Raw genomic sequence first — 23,639 nt, 5'->3', positions numbered from 1 at the left:
CAAATAACACGAGGCCACTCTGGCCATCGTGCTCTTGCTGACATCCACGTGTCATTCAATTCGTCCCATTCCGTTGCCATCTCCCGGCCACAGATTATTTTCCCACACAAGAAATGCTGTTGGGGGACACTAACATTCTCAGCAGCACCCAGCTGAGTGTGTTGAGGTGCAGGTACCATTGACGCCCAAGGCGGCGATTAGGGGGTGATGCAGTGTCGAGAGCATTGCATTCCCGCAGCTGGGTGGTCGGTTACCTTCCAGGAAAACTTTGTTGCGCAACTGCGTTATCTGATCGCGGTTGCTCCATTCCCTGAAGCACGCCATGTCGGCACCGTCGCCACTCCCCATCTGGAATCACCGGCAGCGTCCTTTCCACCAAAGATTTGGCGGGTCACCGTCACACAAACCGCCTTGTGGCGTCACAGAGGCGGTGCGCGGGGTACCCCCGGAGCCCAGCAGGGGGCGGTGGGCAAGGCCTCAGCTGCTCCGTTGGAGGGCGGTAGGCGGTGCTCACCAAATGCCCGTCAGGAGGTGGTGGGCGGGGCCTCACCTGGAGTCTGCCGGGGAGGGGGTGGGGCCTCACCTGGAGCCCGTATGGGGCGGTGGGCGGGACACGCATAATCACGTGTGCAATGGCGCCGGGCCGGACCGGACCGGATCTAACCTGTGGCGTAGCTAGGTGAGGCCCAAAGATCCTATAACGGAGCTTCAGCTCTGCTGAGTATTTGCGAGGAAAGTATCTCCACATGCAAACATTTGGACAGGTGAAGTCCATCCCAAATAACCTAACAACAGATGCTTGCTCTGAAAAAACACAGTCGTACAGCTGGAAACAGGCCCTTCAGCCCACACCGACCAGCATGCCCCATCCACGCACATCCCACCTGCCCGGGCTTGGCCCATAACCCTCCAAATCTGTCCTATCCATGTACCTATCTAAATGTCCCTTAAATGTGATGATAGTACCTGCCACAAGCAGCTCCTTCAACAGCTCGTTCCATATTTGTATGTTAATTGACTTGATAAAATGTAAAATTGTCCAGTGCTGAGTGATGCTCTACCTTACTTTTCACCTTACTACATCCAGATATATCCATCACGGTGTAAAAAAAGTTATCCCTGAAATTCCAATTAAATCTTTCCATATTGCCTTAAACATGACCGACTAATTATAGGGAATCTGGGGAAATATTAAAAAAGAGGGATTTCCATGTTTAGGCATTGATCCTAGTGTCTGTTAATAAATATAGAAATAAAGGTAATGTGCAAATAAGTAAAGGTAATGTGCAAATAAGTAAACTGCAGATCCGGAAATCTGAAATAAAAGCAGTAAATGTTGGAAACATTCAAGGGTATCGGATCTGAAATGTTAACTGTCCTTCCATAGATGCTGCTTGACCTGTTGGAGATTTTCAGCATTTTTTGTTTTGAATTGAAATACATTAGTAGTTGGAGAGATGATGCAGAAGGGAGAGCTTTCAATTTGTTTCTTTCTGGGGCAAGTTAGATCAATCAGATATGTTATGCTTAAAATGGACTGGGATAAATATTCTAGCTCAAGGGATGCAGATTGTGGAATCTGATAAGAAAGATTGAGATTAATCAAATCAGGGGAGAGGGTGGGCAGCTGGGAACTGTAGGGGAAAGTGATTCGGGACTTGGGGGGAGGACTGTGGGTAATGGGCATATGGAGTTGTTCAGTTTAGTTTATTGTCACATTATGGCGGCACCTGGTGGTAAGCCACAAGCACAACGAACCCTCGGCTCTGGAGGCCGGCGTCTCAGTGTGGGAGGCACTAGTCATGGTGTTTTACCTGAGTGGGTATTTAAGGTCGGGCAACGCCCATGACCAGTGAGGAGTAGGAAGTTGCATGGTACAGAATAAAACACGTCTCATGCACACAACCTGTGATTGCTTGGATTTTGGCTGGACTCCTGCGAGTCCCCGCTACAACATGTACATTATGGTGAAAAGCATTGTGTTGCGTGGTGCTAACCAGTCTGCAGAAATACCTGATATTGGATAATTCAATATATAATCCTTTGGGTTTTAGATTGCTCAGGTGAAATATCTGGAAATTTGATTTGGTGGGGTTTGGAAGAGGAATATTTGACGGGGATTGGAAACCACGCTTTGTGAGTGAGCTTTTTGTCAAATTGATGGGGTTCAAGGGATTTTCAGTGGCTAGGTGGGGGGGGGTTGGGAAAATTTAGTTATATGGGGAGGAAGATTTCAGAATAAAAAAGTGGGATTTGGTTGGATATATATATATATGCTTTGAGGGGAGAGTTTAGAATGGGGTGTGGGTTGGCTGATGATACTGAAATAATTAGTGGTGTGCAAAGGGAGGATTTGGTGGGTTCAGGGAAGGTTTGGTGTGATAATTTGATGAGCTGAGAAGAACTTGGTTGAAATATGGTTTTGGTGAGGTTCATTTGTAGGTGGACAAAAATGCTGGAGAAATTCAACGGGTGAGGTAGTATCTATGGAGAGAAGGAATAGGCGACCCTTGTAGGTGGATTTGTATTTGGTTTGGTTCAATGAAATGAGTTTAGCAGGGTTTAGGTTGGAGGGGGATGGTTAGTCAGCGAAATTTGGTGGAGGTGGCAGCTTAGGTGGGTCCCGAGGAACAAAGTTGTTTGGGATTCAGAATGTGGGGTTCAGTTTGATGTTTTTGGAGTTTGTGTTGCATTTGGGTGAGGTTGTTGGGGTTCAGTGGTGAGATTGTTGGGTTTTCGGCTGTGAGGTTGTGGCGTGAGGGGTTGGGGAGTTGAAGTTCAAAGTGTGGTATGGTTGGGGGTTGTGGTTCGTTTGGCATTTTGGGGTTATGGAATGGTGTAATCCAAGGTAGCAGCTGCTTGGGGTGTGGTTGAGGGGTCCAGGTGTGATGGTTGTGGAAAGGGATTGTTGAGATTTAGCTGGGGGGGTGGGAGGAAGGTTGGTAATCAGGGTAAACGGTTGTTGACGATCAGGTCTAGCCCTGCAGTTGTTGGGACTCGGGGACTGGAAGTGTGCTTGTTGGGGTTTGGGGTCCATACCAGCTGTTGTTGGGGTTCAAGATCCGGGTGTGAGGATGTTGGGGTCAGCGTCTTGAAGTGAGGTTGCTAGGGTCCAGGTGTTATGGGAGTGAGGGTCATATATCGATATATCAGGGTTCAGTGACTGGGTGTGGATGATCGGGTTCAAGGTCTCTGTGGGGTGTCTGGTTTAGTAAGTCGGGGTTCAGGGTCCGTGTGTGGGGGTTTACTATGTCAGGGTCCGGTTATAAGGGTTTAGTATGACGAGGATCAGGATCCGGTTGTGGGGGCCTAGTATGTCTGGGTTCAGAGTTCGAGTGTGGGGGTTCAGGATCTGGTTGTGGTGGTTCAGGATATGGGTGCAGGTTTAGGTGTAGGGGTTTAGTATGTCGGGGTTCAGAGTCCGGCTGTCAGGGTTCGGGTGTGGTGGTTTGGTATGTTACGGTTTGTTGTCTAGGTATGGGGGTTTAGTATGTCTGGGTTTAGGATCCGGGCATGGGGATTTAGTTTGTTGGGGTTCAGGATCCAGGTCTGGGTGTTGAGGTTTAGTATGTCGGGGTTCATGGTATGGGTGCGGGGGTTTAGTATGTTGTGGTTCAGGATCCGGGTGTAGGAGTTCAGGTGTGGGGATTTAGTATGTCAGGGTTGGAGGTTTAGTACGTCGGGGTTTAGGTCCGGGTTCAGTAGGTCGGGGTCTGGTGTCAGCCAGTCTGCCGCCTCACCAAAGATTAGAGAGCTCTACAATCTTTGGCCTCATTGTATCGGTTCAGCCCCGGCCCTGGCCCCGCCCAGCTCTCGCAGCGTCCGGGAGCGATCTGTGGAGCGTGCGGTGAGTAGGGCTCGGTGGAGGGGAGGGGGTTGTGGGCAGTGAATTGGTGCAGGATCCCGAGTCTCGGGTGGTCTCAGTGTAGCCATGCCCGACGGCCGAGGCTCATACTGGGGCCTGCGTGCTGGAGCTGCCATCGGCTCGCGTACTGTGAACCTCGCCGCGGACTTTGTGATGCAGCAATCGCGCCCGTCTGACAGCGGAGACGGGACCGGGTGCGGCCTGGGCTCGGAGGTGCCGAGATTCGGGGGTCTGGCTTCTGGGCCAGAGCTGGGCCAGTGTGGCGTCTCATGCACGTTGTTTGCCAACGCTGCTCGCTGAGTCGCCATGGAAGCGAATCCAGCCTGCGAGAGCCGCAATTGTTTGCTTCATCCTCCCCATGTGGGTTGAAGCAAATTGAGACCCGCCTGGTGCCTGTGCGAGTGGTAGGGTGGGGGACACAAGGCAAACGTGTTGAATACAGGGAGCCAGTGAGGCAGCAACTGCTGTTCGATTGTATTTATTCCCTTGTATTATATGTATTATAAGGTGAGAACCAGACTAGCACAGTGAAACGCATACAGTAGCATAGCAGATGTGACCTGGGAAGGTCAGCATTTATTGTCCACCTCTGATTGCTCTTCAGAAGGTGGGGGTAAAAAGCTGCTTTTAAATGCTGTACCTGTTGTAATTTTGGATTGAGAATAAAGCACACTGGCCATGGATATTTAGATCAGATGGTATGTAGGAAGAAAGAAAACTTGCAGGCAGCACCTGGAGCACGATTGTGGGCTTCAAACCATTGTGAGCACGTTGCAATGGTTCGCAATCATCGCACGGTTGTAAAGGAAATGAACGTTCAAGATGATAGATGCATGCCAATAAAACAGCTGGTTTGCGCTGGATGATGACACGCTTCTTGATTCTTGTTGGAGCTGAACTCATCCAAAGAAGAATATCTTCTACTTGTGTCTCAGAGCAAATGGAAAGACTTGTGAGAGTCGAGTTGAGTCACTCAGCAATGTGGCCAGCCTTTGATCGGCTTTTGTAGCCAAAATATTAGTGTGGTTGGTTAAATTGAATCGCTGGTTCATGGTGACCTCCAGAATGGTAAAATTGTGGGCATTGGTAATGCAGTGCCTTTGAATGCAAATAGAAAGTCAAGCCTGCTCTGCTAAAGGACGCTGCCTGTTTGAAGAGGATACACAGCCACAGGGAAGTTTCTGAAGATACTTTGGCTGTGTTTGGATAGGTAACATTTGGTCAGTATAAAATAATTTTGCTTAATGGGGCCATTAGATTGAGAGTTATATAAGTAAGTCTAAAATATACATAGCTTTTTCTGGAGAGTCAAAACTTTGCTGGGAGGTGATCCATGTCCAAAGGTCTGAAGGAGAAGAAACATTGAAACTGGATTTATAATTCTTGAGCAGTAGTTCTAAACGTTTCTGTCTGTAAGGAATTGTTGATATAACTGGAGAATGAGCTGAATACATGTTTAAGACCTTACGCTCCTGACATGGCTACTCCATGCCCTACACTGGGTAGCCAGTGCAGTTGTCTGCCTTTGGCTGTGGATGGGCAGCCGATCTCTTACAGATATTATGGCAGAAAAGTTGGGGTGGTAGAAACATATGGAGGTGATTGGTGGAAAGTGGTATTGGGAAACTGATGCAGGTTTCAGGTGGCATGGTTACTGGGAGTGGGACGGGGGAGCCGGGTGGTTATAGAAGGCCATGCCCTGGGAGAGAGTCTGCAAATGGAGAATTGCGGATGGGTGGTAGTCATGGAGGGGCTGGTGGAAGAGTGAGTGAGGGTAGTGGGTGACCGGAAGGGTACATCATGGTGGGTGAGCCAAAGATAGCTCTATTAGCTTGGGGCATTAGATTATGGGAGACTGGAGCTAATGAGCTAGTGTGAAGGGCAGAGAGGGAGTCCAGTGTGGATGAGGGTCTTTTGATAAGGTTGTGGGAGAGCAGTGGGTAGAATGTGAGAGAGGAAGCAACAATGTAAATGGGAAGGTGAGTCCAGGAAGGGTAGAGAAATCTAAGTAGGGAGTTTGTGAGATGAGGTTAGAGGGGATTGAGCAAAGAGGTGCAGAGGAGAACTTATGAGAAGGGTTTGTTGTCTTCATGAACACAAGCATTCTCACCCTGATACCAGAATTGCATTCCAAATCCAATTCAAGTGCTGGAATTTGCTAAAATGGTGCATATTGTTATTAGACCAGTGTGTTGTAATTCAGTCACAGAAATTATGAAAGACAATCCAGATATTGATCAAACAAAAAAACTGCTGCAGGAACTGAACAGGCAGGCAACATCTGTAGAAGGAAGTGGCTGATGACATTTTGGGTTGACCTTTCTTCAGACTGATAGTGTAGAGGGGAGATAGCTGGTAGAAATGAGGAGGGGAAGGCGGCAAAAACTAGCAAGTTATAGGTGGACCCTGGTGTAGAGATGTTGAGTGGCAGATGAGTCTGACGGAGGGGAGGAAGGTAAAGTGAGTAACCAAGGCTGGAAGTGGCAAAGACCAGAGTGTGTAAATGGTGGAATCTGATAAAGGGAGAAGATTGGGTGTGAAATGTAGAACCAGAGGGTGAGATGGTGGGTGGAAGGGAATTGGTAAGGGGGAAGGGGAGGGAGCGTGAAAGAAAATTCCTCCTCCCAGACAGAACAGTGATAGAATTCCTCTGGTCCTTGCCTTTCATCACACTGGCCTTCTCATCCAACACACCATTGTATGATAGTCGCCAGCTTCACCACCTGTCCCATGTTCCTGTCCCCACCTTTTTCTGCTTTCTGCAGGGACCACTCTATGTTTGCCTGGTTCATTAATCTCGTCCTTCACACCCATATACCCTTTCCAGTCACTCTCTCCTGCCAGTTCTCTCACCTCCGTTTGGGGATTCCAACAGCTCTTCCAGGTGAGACAGGTTTGCATGTACCTTCGCCAAGCCTGTTTATTGTATTTGGTGCTCTCGATGTGGCTTCCTTTACATTGGTGAGATACTTTTTGATCTGCACTTTCTCTAACTTTAACACTGTTTGACTATATTCTGTACTCTGGTCTTTTTCTCCGAGTCACCCTGCTGTACCTGCTTGCATTCATGTATGGTATAATTTAACTGGATAGTATGCTGTTCACTCTATCTTCATACATGTGACAAAAATATACCAAACCCTTCTCCCATCCACTTAACTTCCTCCTTTAACTGCTCATCTCCTCCCTGTGTCCTGCACTTTTCTTCTCTGCCCCCTTTACCTGCTCCCTTCTACTCGCCACCTCTCCCTTTAGTTCTCCATTTCACTCCCATCATTCACTCCTTACCAGATTGCACCATTTGAACAGTTTTGTCTTCTCCACCTTCAACCTTGGTTACTATCTCCACCCTCCCTTCCTCCCACCTAACTCATCTGTCAATCAGTCTCACCTCACATGGATCCACCTATTATTTCCCAACTCTTACATTGTCCCATCCGCCTGCCTCTTTCTACCAATTATCTCCACTCTACTCCATCATTCTGAAGAAGGGTCCCAATCCAAAAAGTAATGTGTCCATATTTTTTCCATAGAATTTGCCTGACTTCCCTAATTTCCTGCAGCGGTTTGTTTTTAGCTTGTGATTCCAGCATCTGCAGTCTTTTGTCTCCAACCCAAAGATATTATAGGTTGTCCTGATCATGACGAGAATACCCTATTGTAGGGGTGGATGATTGAAACCTTCACGTGGTCCGACCCATTTCGACGAATGCAATCAAGCCAGCGTGCACAATCAAATAAGATCAAATAGAACAAGTTGTCCTACAACATTAGGCTATGCACGCCTTACGCATGCCTATTGACCCTATTGTAGTCAAACATAAGACAGGTCTTGGGAAGGCATTGTTTTGTGGTCCTTGCATAGAAATAGGAATCCTAATCGAAGAAATTGGTTGGGTTGTAAGTAATATTCTGGGATGAATTTGGCAAATCTTTGTTGCCTAAGGGAGGTGAGCAGGAAGGGGAAGGAAAAAGGAATGTAGGCCCTTCGACCGAGATGAATTTGAGAGCTGGGGTTAGGGAGAAAAGACACTAGAAAATTGGAGGTGATTGAAATAGTTTGGGAACAGGAGATTTGTAGCAGACATTTGATCTTTGATATGAATCAATCGTCTGTAAGTGCTGATAGTTGAAGCTGGTAATCGGGGTAGAAGGAGCTGAGGGAAGGATTGATTTTGTTGAAATGAAAAGAGTAAGGTCGGTGATTAACTGATATTGGAAAATTAGCATCTAAGCTTTTGTTTGCCTAGAATTGCTCGTGTTCTATTTATAAATCTTGAAACTGCCTTTTCCTTATCCTTTTAAATAACAGTTGTACACTGATAGCACCCAAACAAAAACTTTTCACTGCACCTCAGTACACATAACAATAATAAATTAATGCTAAACAGATTTAAATGTAGAAATAATCACCCATTAATGAATGACTATCACATCACATGAAGTGCCAAATCCTCAGAGCGTGTTGCTGCCAATCAGCCCATCCCTGCACTGCCCGGATGTATAAATGTAAATTAAAACCAGTATTTTCATGATTATTTTGCATATTACTTGAAATAATATTCATTGTTTGAACTTATTTATATAAAAAATAAGGTTTTGACCCGAAACATCGCCTATTTCCTTCGCTCCATAGATGCTGCCTCACCCGCTGAGTTTCTCCAGCATTTTTGTCTATCTTCGATTTTCCAGCATCTGCAGTTCTTTCTTAAATATATAAAAAATAAACTATCTTGTATAGACTATGCAGAAAGTTTTATGCATTGCATGGGATAAGGTACAATTTAAGCAGAAATCGCTTAATTCTAAATGGTAACATGACAGTGCAAATTATTTACTGTATTCTGGAAACTCAAATCGCATTTCATTAGGTTCAACAGAGCTTTTGCCTTGATGTTGAAGGCTTAATATACATAGACATTTTTGCCGGTTATGGGGGAATTCATGATGCTTAAAAGCAGATAAATGAAAGTATATTGCAATTTCCTCATTTTTAATTTATTCTCGAGGCTTACATGTAGTCAATGCCCTGGCAACTACCTTAAGTACCTGGGAAATTGTTCTTAGTACCTATTTTTATCCTTGCTTCATGTCCCATATGTGTACTCTTCAACGGCTTAAATTTCTATAGGCACATACTGTTTTCCAACTTTACTATCTTAAACATGTTGGGTTTGGAGGATATATTCTGTATCTATGTTATAGCTTTTTTCATGGGTCAATGACTTCTAGTATGTGATATATAATCAAAACTTTCATGCCTGAGGAGGCAGTATGAAAGGTGCAGTTAGAATGACGAGTAAAAAAAATGATTTTGCGTAACTGTGCTATTCATTTGACCCAGTTAATGTCACTGATCATTGACATGTAACTGGCTAGGGAGATTTCTGTGCAGTAATACTTGTGCAATTCTCGCCAAGTTGCAGGGGCTTATTTTCTTTCCTTTTTTCAGGCAAACTGTCAGCTGTGGAGATTACAACAGATGGCAGCAAGGAGCGAGAGAAGCCCACCAAATTCATTAGAATCTCAAGCGCTGGGGAATCGTATTGGTTTTCCTAAAGAAATTTTGGCAGCTAAGGTCGAGGGGAAGTACCTGTGCTTCGAGTGTCACGGGATCCTGAGGAAACCCTTCCAGGCACAATGTGGTCACCGCTACTGTGCCTCCTGTCTGAAGGGGATTGTCAGGTGGGAGATCACAAACTAATGCCACCCAGTGCAGAATCAATCTGTAACCTCGCTTTTCTGATTCTTTCCCATGGTAGGGTGTAATTCCACCGGTGACAACACCAAATGAGAGCCAAATTGTCACGTTGATCCAGACTATAATAGGCTCTTAAACACTGTGGGCCTCTCGCTTGTTTTCCTGTTCATATTCCTTCATTAGACAATTACATTAAGCCTGGTACTACTAAGGAATGGATGTCGCTAATTCAGCTATCCAGTTTCAATAACTACATGCATCAGGTTTAAGCTCGGCTCCCAAAGGTCTGCTGTGGTACATTTTCACATAAGCCACCAAATGGTCTCCTGCTTCAACCACTATCCTGAGATGTTGAATTTGAAAGGATATAATCTGCAGCTGTAAAATTTTCCACAGGTCCACGACACTCAGTTTGTGACAAATTGTCGAAACATTCATGTTTGAGCCGGCACAATGGAGTGTGCAGGTTAGAACAGATGTGATTGTCTGCATCCTTACTGAGCAGTTTTCAGTTTCTCGAACAAAACCTCCCATCATAACTATGCAAGTGCATGCTGTTATTATTTGATAACTTTGGTGTCCTCTTTGACTTAATGGAACTACAAACCATATAACCCTTGCATCCCCTCTCACTCCGTTCCTCCCCCTCCATAGTGGTTGTCTGTGTAACTCATTTTCACCTAGCCCACAGCTAACAATGGACTGCTTCCTTTATCATCATGTCTTTCATTTCTTTGTGCTACATCTTTCTCTCTCTACATCGCCGTCTATATCTCATTCCCTTTTCCCCTGACTCTCAGTCTGGAGAAGGATCTTGCTCCAAAACGTCAGCCATTCCTTCTCTCCAGAGATGCTGCCTGTTCCACTGAGTTACTCCAGCATTTTGTGTCTATCTTCCTTAACTAGCTAGTTTCATAGTTCCATAACCAGCCATCACCATCATATTTTCCACACTTCTGAACTTATTTTCCTAATAACTGTCTGTGGACATACAAACATAGAAATTAGGTGCAGGAGTAGGCCATTTGGCCCTTCGAGCCTGCACCGCCATTCAATATGATCATGGCTGATCATCCAACTCAGTATCCCGTACCTGCCTTCTCTCCATACCCCCTGATCCCCTTAGCCACAAGGGCCACATCTAACTCCCTCTTAAATATAGCCAATGAACTGGCCTCAACTACCCTCTGTGGCAGAGAGTTCCACAGATTCACCACTCTCTGTGTGAAAAAAGTTCTTCTCATCTCGGTTTTAAAGGATTTCCCCCTTATCCTTAAGCTGTGACCCCTTGTCCTGGACTTCCCTAACATCGGGAACAATCTTCCTGCATCTAGCCTGTCCAACCCCTTAAGAATTTTGTAAGTTTCTATAAGATCCCCTCTCAATCTCCTAAATTCTAGAGAGTATAAACCAAGTCTATCCAGTCTTTCTTCATAAGACAGTCCTGACATCCCAGGAATCAGTCTGGTGAACCGTCTCTGCACTCCCTCTATGGCAATAATGTCCTTCCTCAGATTTGGAGACCAAAACTGTACGCAATACTCCAGGTGTGGTCTCACCAAGACCCTGTACAACTGCAGTAGAACCTCCCTGCCCCTATACTCAAATCCTTTTGCAATGAAAGCTAACATACCATTCGCTTTCTTTACAGCCTGCTGCACCTGCATGCCTACCTTCAATGACTGGTGTACCATGACACCCAGGTATCGCTGCATCTCCCCCTTTCCCAATTGACCACCATTTAGATAATAGTCTGCTTTCCCGTTTTTGCCACCAAAATGCATAACCTCACATTTATCCACATTATACTGCATCTGCCAAACATTTGCCCACTCACCCAGCCTATCCAAGTCACCTTGCGGTCTCCTAGCATCCTCCTCACAGCTAACACTGCCCCCCAGCTTAGTGTCATCCGCAAACTTGGAGATATTGCCTTCAATTCCCTCATCCAGATCATTAATATATATTGTAAATAGCTGGGGTCCCAGCACTGAGCCTTGCGGTACCCCACTAGTCACTGCCTGCCATTGTGAAAAGGACCCGTTTACTCCTATTCTTTGTTTCCTGTTTGCCAGCCAGTTCTCTATCCACATCAATACTGAACCCCCAATGCCTTGTGCTTTAAGTTTGTATACTAATCTCTATGTGGGACCTTGTCGAAAGCCTTCTGGAAGTCCAGATACAACACATCCACTGGTTCTCCCCTATCCACGCTACTAGTTACATCCTCTTCCATTCTTCTATCTCCATTAATCCCAGTTATCTGAAGCTCAACAAAACCTATCTATTTTGCATTAAGTCCCAGAAGCACCCCTTTGCCTATGTTCTGTAATAACACATTCATGAACTTGCAAGCAAAATACCTTCATAAAGTCACATGAACAATGAACCTTAAATGGTCTGTAATCTAATCTAGTTAATGTTACTGAAACATGACTGAATATTATGTTTCATTTGCGGAGGTGGAGTTGTAATAAAATATGTTTGAGTAATCTCGAAACTCCATACTGAAGCTACTGGAAATCTGAAATGAAACTGCTGGAAATGCTAGAAGTACCCATCAGATCAGTCTGAAAAAGAGCCCCGACCCGAAACATTGCCTATTTCTTCTCTCCATAGATGCTGACTCACCCGCTGAGTTCCTCCAATATTTTTCACTACCATCAGATCAATCAGTATTGTTTGTTTTTATTTCAGATTTCCAGCTTTAGCAATAGCCATTGTACTGTAAATTACCAATGTGTTGGTGAATGGGGAGAAAAAGTAGAGGGAAAATTAGTGGGTAATGTAATTGCTCTGAGCCAGTATGAACTTGATGGGCCGAATTGGCCTGTTTCTATATGGCAGTACTTGTGCTCCTCCAACTTTGGCCTGCTAAAAATATTTGAATTTACTCTCTGCACAGTTTAGCAACCTTGTTTTTAGCTGCTTAGGCCCCAACATTTGCATTCTTCCCAAAACCGCTCCCCCTCTCTCTGTCTCCATGATTCTTTTCACCTCACCTCATTGGCAAACATTTTGAGCAACTAACTACCTTAATTTCACCAAATGTGTTTTGTTGACCTCCGTTGGATGCTTTTGCCAAATTAAAGGTTCCAAATAAATTGAAACTGTGGAAATGAGAATGCGGCCGACTTTTGAAATAGCTGCTTTGTATGAGTCTTCACAGTAGAGCACGAGGATAAGATGGGATATGAGGCAAATAAAATTAAATCAATACTTGGATTGTCCAGATTCAAGATGAGTTAAATACCATGACAGGTTTGTTATGTGTATCATTCATGCCCCACATTCTCATGTATTTAAATTGTAAGTGTTATGATCTTCCAGACCCGTCCCCAGCAAAGCAGTGTCACCAGTCCCTCCTGTTATTTTGCCGTGTCCTGCAACGTACTTCTCATGCTCTCCAACTTCCCTTTGATTCTTTTGCGTACCATAGCCGATTAGCCTACCAGATGTGAGAGGAAACCAGAACACCTGGGAGAAAGCCACAAGAAGAACGTGCAAACCCCCACACCAACAGCACTTAATGCTGGGATTGAGCCCAGGACCTTGAGTTACGAGGCAGCTGCACCAACTGTAGCACCACATCCTAGTCACCAGTAATTTCTTAACTAAATGTTTGGCTTGGTTAAGGAATTGTTTGGGAGGTGGGAGAGAGAACTGAAAAATGCAATACTTTTTTCACATTAGCAGGGTGTTTAGAGTATTTATTTGTGATATGTATTGGATATGAACTTACTTGCTGCAGCACATTAGATGCAACAATAATAAATATATATTAATAATTCTATATCAACTAAACCATGAAAACACAAAATCCAAAGTAAGTAGAGCATCCACAGTAGTGCAAAGTCTACAGTGGTTTGGTGTTGATATAGGGTTGTGCTGGGTGGTTCAAGAATCTGTCGGGTAATGGGAAGAAGCTGTTTTTGTCTCTGGAGGTAACCGTTCTTGGGCTCCTGTACCTTCTACCTGAAGGTAGCAGTGAAAAGAGTATGGTCAGGGTGAAGTTGGTCTGCCTTTTTGAGGCAGTGCTTCCAGGAGATCTGGTGCAGAGGGCAGTCTCCACGATGGGCCACCACTTTCTGCAGCCACCTTCATTCTTGAGCTTTCTGAACCAGTCTGTGATGCAACCAGTGAGGAAGTAGAGGCATTGATAGGCTTTGTTTGTGATTGCATCAACACCCCTGGTCCAGAATAGATCATCAGAGGTGTTTATGCCCTGGAATCTGAAGCTCTCGATCGCTGTCCCACCAAGGAAGACAAGTGCATAGCCAATCAGCTTTCATTCCTAAAGACAACAATCAGCTGCTTGGTATTGCTAATATTGAAAGCAAGATAAGTGTTGCACCACTCCAAAGTATTAATATTTATTTAATGCCTCCGCTCTAAACAGACAGAGAGACCTATAGGTACATATGTTCATAAAAGTGATGTCACAGAAAGACAGGGTGAAAATGAAAGCCTACGGCACATTTGCCTTCATTGGTCAATGTTATTGAGCACAGGAGCTGTACAAGACATCGGTAAAACACATTGGGAGTACAGTTCTGGTAGTCCTACTATAGGAAGGATGTCATTAAACTGGAAAAGGTACAAAGAAAGATTTACAAGGATGTTACTGGGACTTGATGGTTTGAGTTCGAAGGGGATACTGGATACACCAGGACTTTTTCTCAATAGCGCAATAGGCTGAGTGGTGAAGTGGGAGAAGGGGGTACAATTACAACATTTAAAAGACACATGGGAATGATAGGGGCATGGCAAGACGCAGACAAGTGGAACCAGCTTGGTTAGGCAACTTGCGTGTACAAGTTGGGCTGAAGAGTCTGTTTCTGTGCTGTACAGTTCTATGACTCTTATTAACAATTCTGTATTCCAATGCAGAAAGACATTTTTAAAGCTTGGTCTAATGAATGGAAAGGGGCATGCCAAACAAGTGCAAGGCAATCTTCTTCGTGCGTATGGTGTGCACAGCCTAAAGTTGTAGGACAACTTGTTTTATTTGATTGTGCCCGCCGGGTTGATTGCATTCGTCGAAACAGGGCAGACCACGTGAAGGTTGCAATCTTCCACCCCTGCAAGGCAATGAGCACCTTGAGCAAGTTACCGACTCATGACATCACGCCAATGTATACAATACTGAAGCATTATCTAGACCAATTCCACTGCTTATTTCGGGTCTTATACTCCACCACCTCCATCACAAGCAGATCGGTTATATTGAGTACTATTTTATGTATTGCACTGCAACTGTTTGAAAACCCTCAAACCTCGACCACCAAGAAGTATGAGGATTGTAGTGTGCACCCCACCCGCTTGAGCAACATCCATTACAGACGGAATCCAGCACCTTGAGCGTACACTGTGCTAGAATAACTCCTCCCAAAGAAGTTTACTCTGCTATCCTGTGAAAAGCGACTAGAGTCTGTGTGAAGGATAGAATATGTGTTAAATGGAACCTTGGTTCACAGGGCAGCAGTAGGCAGCTGTTCCAGATGAGAGGGATCAAGTAGTGAGAGGCTTTTCCCAAGTGTTTTTTTTATTTGGACTGCTGACTTGTGTGATTTTTTTTTTTCCAGCAATGGCCCACAGAAGTGTGCAGCCTGCATTGAAGAGAACATTTATGAAGAACCACTGTCTCTTCTGGATGCCAATTCAGTAAGTCAAATGGAGCAACAAATTACCAAGATATCCAGTGTTTAAGAAGGAACTGCAGATGCTGGAGAATCGAAGGTTACACAAAAAAGCTGGAGAAACTCAGCGGGTGCAGCAGCATCTATGGAGCGAAAGGAAATAGGCAACGTTTCGGGTCGAAACCGGGTCTGAAGAAGGGTTTTGGCCCGAAACGTTGCCTATTTCCTTCGCTCCATAGATGCTGCTGCACCTTCTGAGTTTCTCCAGCTTTTTTGTGTAACCTACCAAGATATCCAAGTTGGGGGAAGATAAATTCAGTATGAATTTTTTTTAAATCCTGCACAAATACTTCCATCTGTTTTTTACTCTAAGCGTCTGATCTTTCCCATGGGTTGGAAAAAATAACAGACCACAGTTACCACATCCTATCATTGGATTGGGGAAATTACAGACTGCTATCCCTATCCACAGACATTCATGGACCACAGCTTCTTTGTCTTGGGTGTAGAAATTCCCAATCAACATTGGATTGAGGACAAAAATGAGCTTTGCTTTCAAATATTCAGGAAGGGATGGCAGAGTGGAAGGAATTTTAATTACTCACTTTTTCCTGGACTTTGGACTTTGTTGATATTGTAATAAAATGCGACTAAATAACATTGAATGAGTGCTGGTGCTGACTTGTCTGTCACTGGTTAATGTTAGTATAGTATACTGATGGGTACAGGACTGTTGCTATCTCTGAAGGTCTGTACCAGTGGGTGTGAAACCATATAGTTATCCTGTGATACAAGAACAGCAGCAGTGCGTCTATGTCTAAAGGAAGAATGGTGAGAGGATGTTTTAAATGTTAGCGTTTTGATGGATTGAATTTTGGCTCATGTGTTTACTTTTTCCGAGTAGAACCGCTCAAGGATTGTAGAATGGGCTTAGTGGAGCCAGTTAATGTGGAAATTGTGGCAAACTATTCAGCCCATCCAGAGTCAGTGCTCCCATTCTCACCCTGTCCGTGCAGCATGCATCTGACTGGATGTTAAAAAAAAAATTGCCATTTAGATATGTGCCCTAAACTAGAATTGCTGAATCATTTCAGGGAAGCAGGTGGACATTCACCCCCTCAGATCAGATTTTGTAGAGCAATCCGTCCGGCCAGTTCTATTCTCCACATTTTCGTAGTGGCCGTAAACATTTTTTCTCCCAACTACCTATCCCATTCCCAATGAAAGCTCTGTTCGACACTACCTGAGAGAATAATGTAAACATTGACATAGATCAGTACAGTTCTCTATACTCCAAATTGTGTCGGTAATCAATATTGAATTAAATTGAATTGAATACCTCTATTGTCATTCAGACCTTATGGTCTGAACGAAATTTTGTGCCTGCAGTCATACATACAATCATACAATAATAAACAACAAAAACACAAATTAACACCACCACAGTGAGTCCTCCAAGCACCTCACTGTGGTGGAGGCAAAAATCTTAGGGCTGCAGTTTCTTCCCTCCTCTTCTCCATCTGCGCTGAGGCGATACCCCACCGGGCGATGGTACAAACAGTCCCGCGGCTCACCGAACCCCAAACGGGCCGGCTCAAACACCGCGGCCCGGGGTGGTCGAAGCTGCCGCCCTCCAGTTCAGCGGACGCAGCCGCCAGACCGCGGCTGAACCCCGGACTCGGGTCACCGCCGCCAGAACGCAGTCCCAGCCCCGAGCACCGTTCCAGCCCCGAGCCGGATCGCCCTCACGTGAGTGCCGTTCCTCCCTCGAGCTGGGCCGCTCCGACGGGAGCGCCGTACCTCCCTTGAGCTGGGCCGCTCCGACGGGAGCACCGTTCCAGCCCCGAGCCGGACCGCTCCGGACGGGAGCGCCATTCCTCCCTCGAGCTGGGCTGGGCCACTCCGACGGGAGCGCTGTACCTCCCTCGGGCTGGGCTGCTCCGACGGGGGCGCCATTCCAGCCCCGAGCCGGGCCGCCCACACGGGAGCGAGCCCAGGGCAAGTCCTGACTGGCTCCGCCTCTGGAGTCTCGAGGCCGCCAGCTCCGCCATTAGGCCTCAGCGCAGGCGGAGGCAGAGAAGGGGGATATGACAAAAAAAACAACATAAAAAAGTAAAGACAAACGGACTGCAGGCGAGCCGCAGCCGTTTACCAGCGCCGCCACTTCCGGTAGTTAAGTTAAGATTATAATGTTCCTCGCTGTTAATTTAAGCAAGAAACCAGATTGACAACTTATTGTTGTATTCTTTCTTCCTCCAGGCTTTCCCAGACAACGCGGCTCGCAGGGAATTGGACAACCTGCCTGCAGTTTGTAGCAATGAGGGCTGCCCTTGGAAGGGCACCATCAAGGACTATGAGGTGAGAGAAAGAGAAGTTAATATAAAGGCTGAAGTTTTAATTTGGTGGTATCTGCGTGGAGTTTGTACGTTCTCCACGAGACCGCATGGGTTTTCTTTGGTTTCCTCCCACACTCCAAATAAGTACAGTTTGTAGGTTAATTGGCTTGGGTATGTATACTTGGTGTAAGTGTAAATTGTCCCTCGTGCGTAGGCTTGTGTTAATGTGCGCGGATTGCTGGTCGGTATGGAGTCAGTGGGCCAAAGGGCCTGTTTCTGCACTGTATCTCTAAAAATAAAGCTATACTGGAAATTGTCGCCAAATCTGATGGTAGAACAAAAGGGGCCTCAGGCATCTGGCGAGGAAATGGAGCTTGTTCAACCTCTTTCAGGAATCATGAGCTGACGCAATCTCTCCCCGTGTCTGTCTGGGTTTTCTCTAGATACTTTGGTTTCCTTCTAAATCCCAAGATACGCAAGTCAGTGTAAAATGCCTCTAGTGTAGGCGCGCATCAGGATTGATGGGAATGTGGGAAGTTTTGTTTATTATTGTCACCTGTACAGAGGTACAATGAAAAGCTTTTGTTTGCGTGCTATTCAGTCAAAGAAAAGAGTATACATACAAACAATCGAGTTGTTCACAGTGCACAGTTAAAGGATGAAGGGTACAGCATTTCGTGCAAGATATACCATTGAGGTCGGATAAAGTCTGATTAAAGATAATTCAAAGGTGGATGGGAGGTAGGACCACACTCTAGCTGCGAGGACTGTTCAGTTGATTGATAACTACTGGGAAGAAACTGTTCCCGAATCTGGAGGTATGCGTTTTCAAACTTCTGTACATCTTGTCTGATGTGAGAGGGGAGATGAGGGAATGACCAAAATGAGACTGGTCGTTGATTATGTGCGTGGCCTTATTAGGCAGTGTGACGTGTAGATGGAGTCAATAGAGGGAGGTTGGTTTGTGTGATGATCTAGGCTGCGTCCACAACTGTGCGATTTCTTGTGATTTTGGATGAAGCTGTTCCCAACCCAGGTTTTGAAGCATCCCCCCCCCCCGATAAGATGCTTTCTATGGGGCATCTGTAGAAGTTGGTGAAGGTTGTTGGAGACATGCTGAACTTCCTAAGGCGTTGGTGTGTTTTCTTCGCCATAAGTTTGATATGTGGGACACAGGGATAATTAGTGGGTGAATGGGATTTGTCAATGAGCCAATATAGACACCAGGCAGCAAATAGAACAGAACAAAATAGCACAGTAACAGGCCCTTCGACCCACAATGTCTGTGCCGAGCATGGTGCCAAGTGAAGTTAATCTCTCTCTGCACGTAATCCATTTCCTTCCATTCCATGTGTGTCCATGGATCTATCTAAACGTCTCTTAAAGGCCATTATCACCATTGCATTCATCACCACCCCTGACAGCTCATTCCACGCAAGACTTTGAAAACAGCAGGAAAAGTTATAAAGGCTGTTAAAAGTTATAAACGGAACATATGGGATCCTTAGTTTGAAGAGCTTTCACTTTTGGTATTCATTTTCTATGTGGCATGTGATAAACTGTCATGAATATCTGAATATACAACATTGCCAAATTCCCTTTATGCACCCTGCTTATTACATTCCCTGATAATTCTGATAAATTTCTTAAATGCAATTACACTTTAACAAAACCAAGTTAACTCTAATGTCTATTCTGATACCTTAATAATTTTTACCAGCTTCTTTTCAATGATAGATGCGTCGAACTATTGTTTCCTGTATGCTCCCCTCCCTCCGTTTTTGAATTATGTTTGTACTTTTTCAAATCTCAGGGACTTGTCCACTATGTAGGAAACTTTGGAAGATCATAATCAGTTGATCCACTGTTTTTGCAGCCAATTCATTGAACCCTCTTGAATGTAGGACAGAGGACATATGTGCATTGGTCTCATTAGTTAGCCTTTTATGTTTTATCGAATTATTGTGATTGTTTGAAATATTTTGCTTTTTTGCCTGGCATATTCTTCTATTATGCTTTTAATGTTTATTACAATGAAGATGGATACAAGGTATTTCTATATGCTTAGTTGAATAAGATCAGGATTAGCGGTAATTCTCCCTCAATTGAGTAATTTGTTTCCGTTCGTTTGCAATGGCTCAGGGTCATGATCAGAACTGCTTTGGGATGTTCGGTCCCAGCACATGGACATCGTCAAAGAAAATATGGCGCAATATTGTCACACAACACTACCACAACTTTGCACTGTCAGCAGCATTCCACCCATTGAATACCTAACAATATAACAGAAAACATTTATAAAATTGAGTGTGATTGATAGAGTAGACAGTCAGAATCTTTTTCCCAGTGAAAACGTGAAATACCAGAGGGAATAGCTTTGAAGCTGAGGTGAAAGGTTTAAAGGAGATGAGCAGGGCAAGATGAAAAAAAACCCAAGAAAAGTGGTAAGTACTTGAATGTGCTATCAGGGAAGGTGGTGGAAGCAGATAGGAATGCGGCATTTGAGAGGCTTTTAGATGTAAATATGCAGGGATGCAAATGGATCATATGCAGGCAGAAGTGATTATTTTAATTTGGCATCATCGGGGCTGGATGGACTATACTGTTCCGTGTTCTAAAATATCTTGATGCAGAATAGTAGTAATTTGGCCGAACTGTGAGATTATTGGATAGCTGGGGTTGAACTCTGTTAGTGCAAGTAGAATGAGGATCGGGTGATTAGTATTTACGCTGTTCAGAATAACTAATGTACCTAAGGTGGGTATGTGAACTGCTTCTATCCCCCAATGTACAGAGACTTGCCCTTGTAGCAGCAATAGTTAATGAATTGTCCTCTGCAAACGCAGCTGTGGTTGGTTCATAACCTTGGCTTGTTAGTTAGATCAGAGCAGCAGATTTACTGCCTGGAAAGTCCCTGAGTCTCAATACCCTGTTGTGTTTTAAAATAACAGAACCAGTGGAAAGTCCCTAAGATTTACTGCTTTAGATCATATTATGATTGTCCAGTACGCCATGGAAAGTTGCAATAACGTTTTTTAAATAAGTTCTACATTTCCCCCCACAAAATTACTCATTATGTTTTTTATTTTCATTGCAGTTGAATGTTTTTATTTGTAATGACGGTAACAAATTGAACAATTTTAACATAACGCAAAGCCCCAATTGATCCTGCAATGGATGACTTCCAGCCCTGGTGAACCATCTGGCTGCGACCAGAACATAAAAACAAAGGGCATGTCCAAACCTAAGCTCCCTCCATTCAAGCATTCCAAGGCAGAGTACAATATTGGGTTAGACACAGTCACATCCCTCTGCGCTTCAATAATTTGATTGGAAAACAGCAGGGAGCAAAGGCAGGCAGTATCCACTGTAATTACAGAGTATGCAGCAAAATATTGTTGATGCTGTAAATCAGAAATAGAACAGGAAATGTAAATGGTTGGCTGGTCAGGGAATAACCATGGAGAATTCTATAAAAAGTCATTGAACTGAAACATCAGCTGTTTCTCGGGAGAAAGATGCTATCTGATCTGAGTTTTCCAACATTTTCTGTTTCATTCCACTTTTATTCCAGTGTGGTAATTGGTTCTATTCATTAAAAAAAGAACACTATGCCCTCTCAAAATCCGAGTGTTGAGCATGAGAGAGTTTGCTAAGGATGGAGGATGAGGCTGGTTTACCTATTGGTGGCAAGTACGTTCTAGGTATCGACCTGATATTTTGCACTTGCCTCTATATTTGCCTGGATGGTCCAGAGTGAAACTCAAGCCTGCATCTGCTGGTTCAAAAGCACCAGAACTACAACTGAGCCAAAAATGTTGACTTGTTAAATGAGAGTTTGAGGTTCCTTTTTCCCTAGTACCGAGAAGCTTCTGTGGTGGATGTATAGATAAGTGTGGGTGTCATGTGCTGGCTGCATGAATGGTAGTCATGTGTTGAAAGAATTTCCTCTCAGCAAGGGATTGTGTTGATGTTGTGTTGCTGTTGCTGCAGTCACTGCAGATCTGCACTTGGGCCTCTATCCCGATCACCTATTGTTTATTGCAGGCTGAACACGAGGGAAGGTGTGAGTATGTCCTGATGCCTTGTGAAGCGTGCAGCAAGAAGGTGCGTCAGGTCGATCTATCCCGCCATCTGGAACGAGAATGTCCTGAAAGAAACCTCAACTGCAAGTTCTGCAAAATGTCCTTCCACCACAAGGATATAAAGGTCATTAGTTTTAATAAAGAATTAGTTCACATTCCCAACCATTTTCTGGGTTGTGCTGAATCATCTCCACACTATCACCAGATCAGTTTCTGCAGTGAATCACAGCAACCCTACAGTTGCCTTGCTTCCATTTATTCCCAGTGAAGCATAAAGCAGGTGGATGTGAAGAGGTTTGGGATTATTATGATTAACTACCATAATTATGGTAATAACAGTCAAGTCAAGTCAAGTTTATTTGTCACATACACATACAAGATGTGCAGTGAAATGAAAGTGGCAATGCTCGCGGACTTTTGTGCAAAAGACAAACAACAAAACAACCAAACAAATTATAAACACAATCATAACACACATATTCTTATTCATAATAAATAATGGAAGGAAAAACGTTCTGTAGAGTTAGAGTAGTCAGCAATGGGTATTTCCATTAGCGATGTTAAACTGATCACAGTTGCATCCATGTGATTTTTATTTTAATTCATCTGTTGGATGGAGACATCATTAACAAGGTCAGTATTTGTTGCCTAACTCAAGCTGCCTTTATAAAAGTGGTGCCAAGGGTAAGCAGGATGCTCGTATAGTAAAATCCAAATAATCTAGTGAGTAACCATTTTCTCACAAATTCTGATTTAGCATTTGGCTCAAATGTTCTTTTCCATGCTCCCTTTTGAATCTTGTTTCCATTGCACTCTTTTAACTCTTTGGGACTCCTTTTCCGGTGCTCCCTTTGTAGTTATTGGAGCCCCATCTCTTGTGCTCCCTTTGAACTAACTGGAGCTGCGATTTTTGTGCTGGCTTTGAACGCACGGGGGTCCTGTTTCCACACTCCGTTCTGAATGTACTAGGTTACTGTTACTTAATTATAAGTGTACGAGGGTATTAATGGGATGATTATAATAATCTTGAAATTCTGTGCCCAAAATGAGCGCCAGATTAATGGAGCTTTGCTATACTTGTTTGTATCTTTGAAAACTGTGTCACTGAGAAGGCAGTGGTTGAGACTGTACGACATGAAAAGTAAAAAGCAGGATTAGATCAATCAGTCTCAAGAGACTGCTGTGAAATCAAGGTCATGGCTGATACAATCCTGGTCTCAACAATACTTTATCTTTTGCTTAACTTCTGTTAGATGTCTCAATCTTTTCCTTGTAAATATTCAACGCCTCCTCCTCCTCTGCAGCTTTCTATGATAGTGTATTCCATAAACCCGCCAACGTGTGGGGGAAGATCTGTTTTTCTGATCTGTAGTAATAAAAATGGAACAGAGATGGGAGAAATTGCTGTATTCTAAAACTTCCCTGCTAATCCAACATATTTAATTTTCCCCCAGCCAATGTGAGTCATTCATCTGGATAGCCCTTCCCTATTTAATTAGAGTTTTCTAGGTGTCGATGCTAGCCACATCCCAAATTAATTGTGTGGCTATGCTTTCCTCCAAGTTCTCTGTGTGGCTGTCCCTCCCCCATTCTGAGTTACTTGATGAGAGGACACCACACTGGGAGTGAGCATCTTGTGAATTCCCGTCACCAAGGTACAGGTGACAATTACCATTCACAATTACTTGCTGGTTAAGGCAGCTAACATCTGAATTGCAGAGTTCAGTGCTTCCTGAGTTTTTTTAAAGGAATATGCTGTGAGCAGGATTCAAACCAGAGTTTGAGTTATCTGGCTGAGAGTTATACAGCACGGAAACAGGGCTTTTGGCCTAACCAGCATGTCGACCAAGATGCCCCATCTACAGCAGCCCCACTTGCCTGCGTTTGTCCCATACCCCACTAAACTTTTCCTATCCATGTGTCTGTCTAAAAACCTTTAAATGTAAAGACTATGTTAAGATGTATAGCTTTTGTAAAGAATATATTGAGAACTTGATTCCTTTCCAATCATCC

General features: G+C 44.3%; 2 protein-coding genes across 5 annotated transcripts in view; one reads left to right on the top strand and one right to left on the bottom strand.

The window, feature by feature from the left end:
• LOC129711948 (coiled-coil domain-containing protein 183-like) overlaps window positions 1-435 on the bottom strand; it is a 31,466-nt gene extending 31,031 nt beyond the window's left edge. Inside the window, exon 1 of the mRNA XM_055660001.1 lies at window positions 255-435. Within this exon, the coding sequence (XP_055515976.1) occupies window positions 255-348 (94 nt within the window). The 5' untranslated portion in view covers window positions 349-435. The remainder of the gene's footprint in view (window positions 1-254) is intronic.
• A 174-nt stretch (window positions 436-609) lies between these two features.
• The window catches only part of LOC129711946 (TNF receptor-associated factor 2-like), a 39,914-nt gene continuing 16,884 nt past the window's right edge, over window positions 610-23,639 (top strand). The window contains exons 1-5 of one of the 4 annotated variants that reach the window (XM_055659995.1): window positions 610-679; window positions 9,318-9,550; window positions 15,152-15,230; window positions 17,465-17,563; window positions 21,589-21,750. In XM_055659995.1, the coding sequence (XP_055515970.1) occupies window positions 9,348-9,550; window positions 15,152-15,230; window positions 17,465-17,563; window positions 21,589-21,750 (543 nt within the window). In that variant the 5' untranslated portion in view covers window positions 610-679; window positions 9,318-9,347. The other 3 variants (XM_055659997.1, XM_055659993.1, XM_055659994.1) reach the window with 3 other exon arrangements.

This window comes from Leucoraja erinacea, chromosome 31, assembly GCF_028641065.1.
Source record: "Leucoraja erinacea ecotype New England chromosome 31, Leri_hhj_1, whole genome shotgun sequence".
Lineage (NCBI taxonomy): Eukaryota > Metazoa > Chordata > Chondrichthyes > Rajiformes > Rajidae > Leucoraja > Leucoraja erinaceus.
The sequence above is the reverse complement of the archived record's forward strand: the minus strand, read 5'-3'. Positions and strand labels throughout refer to the sequence as shown.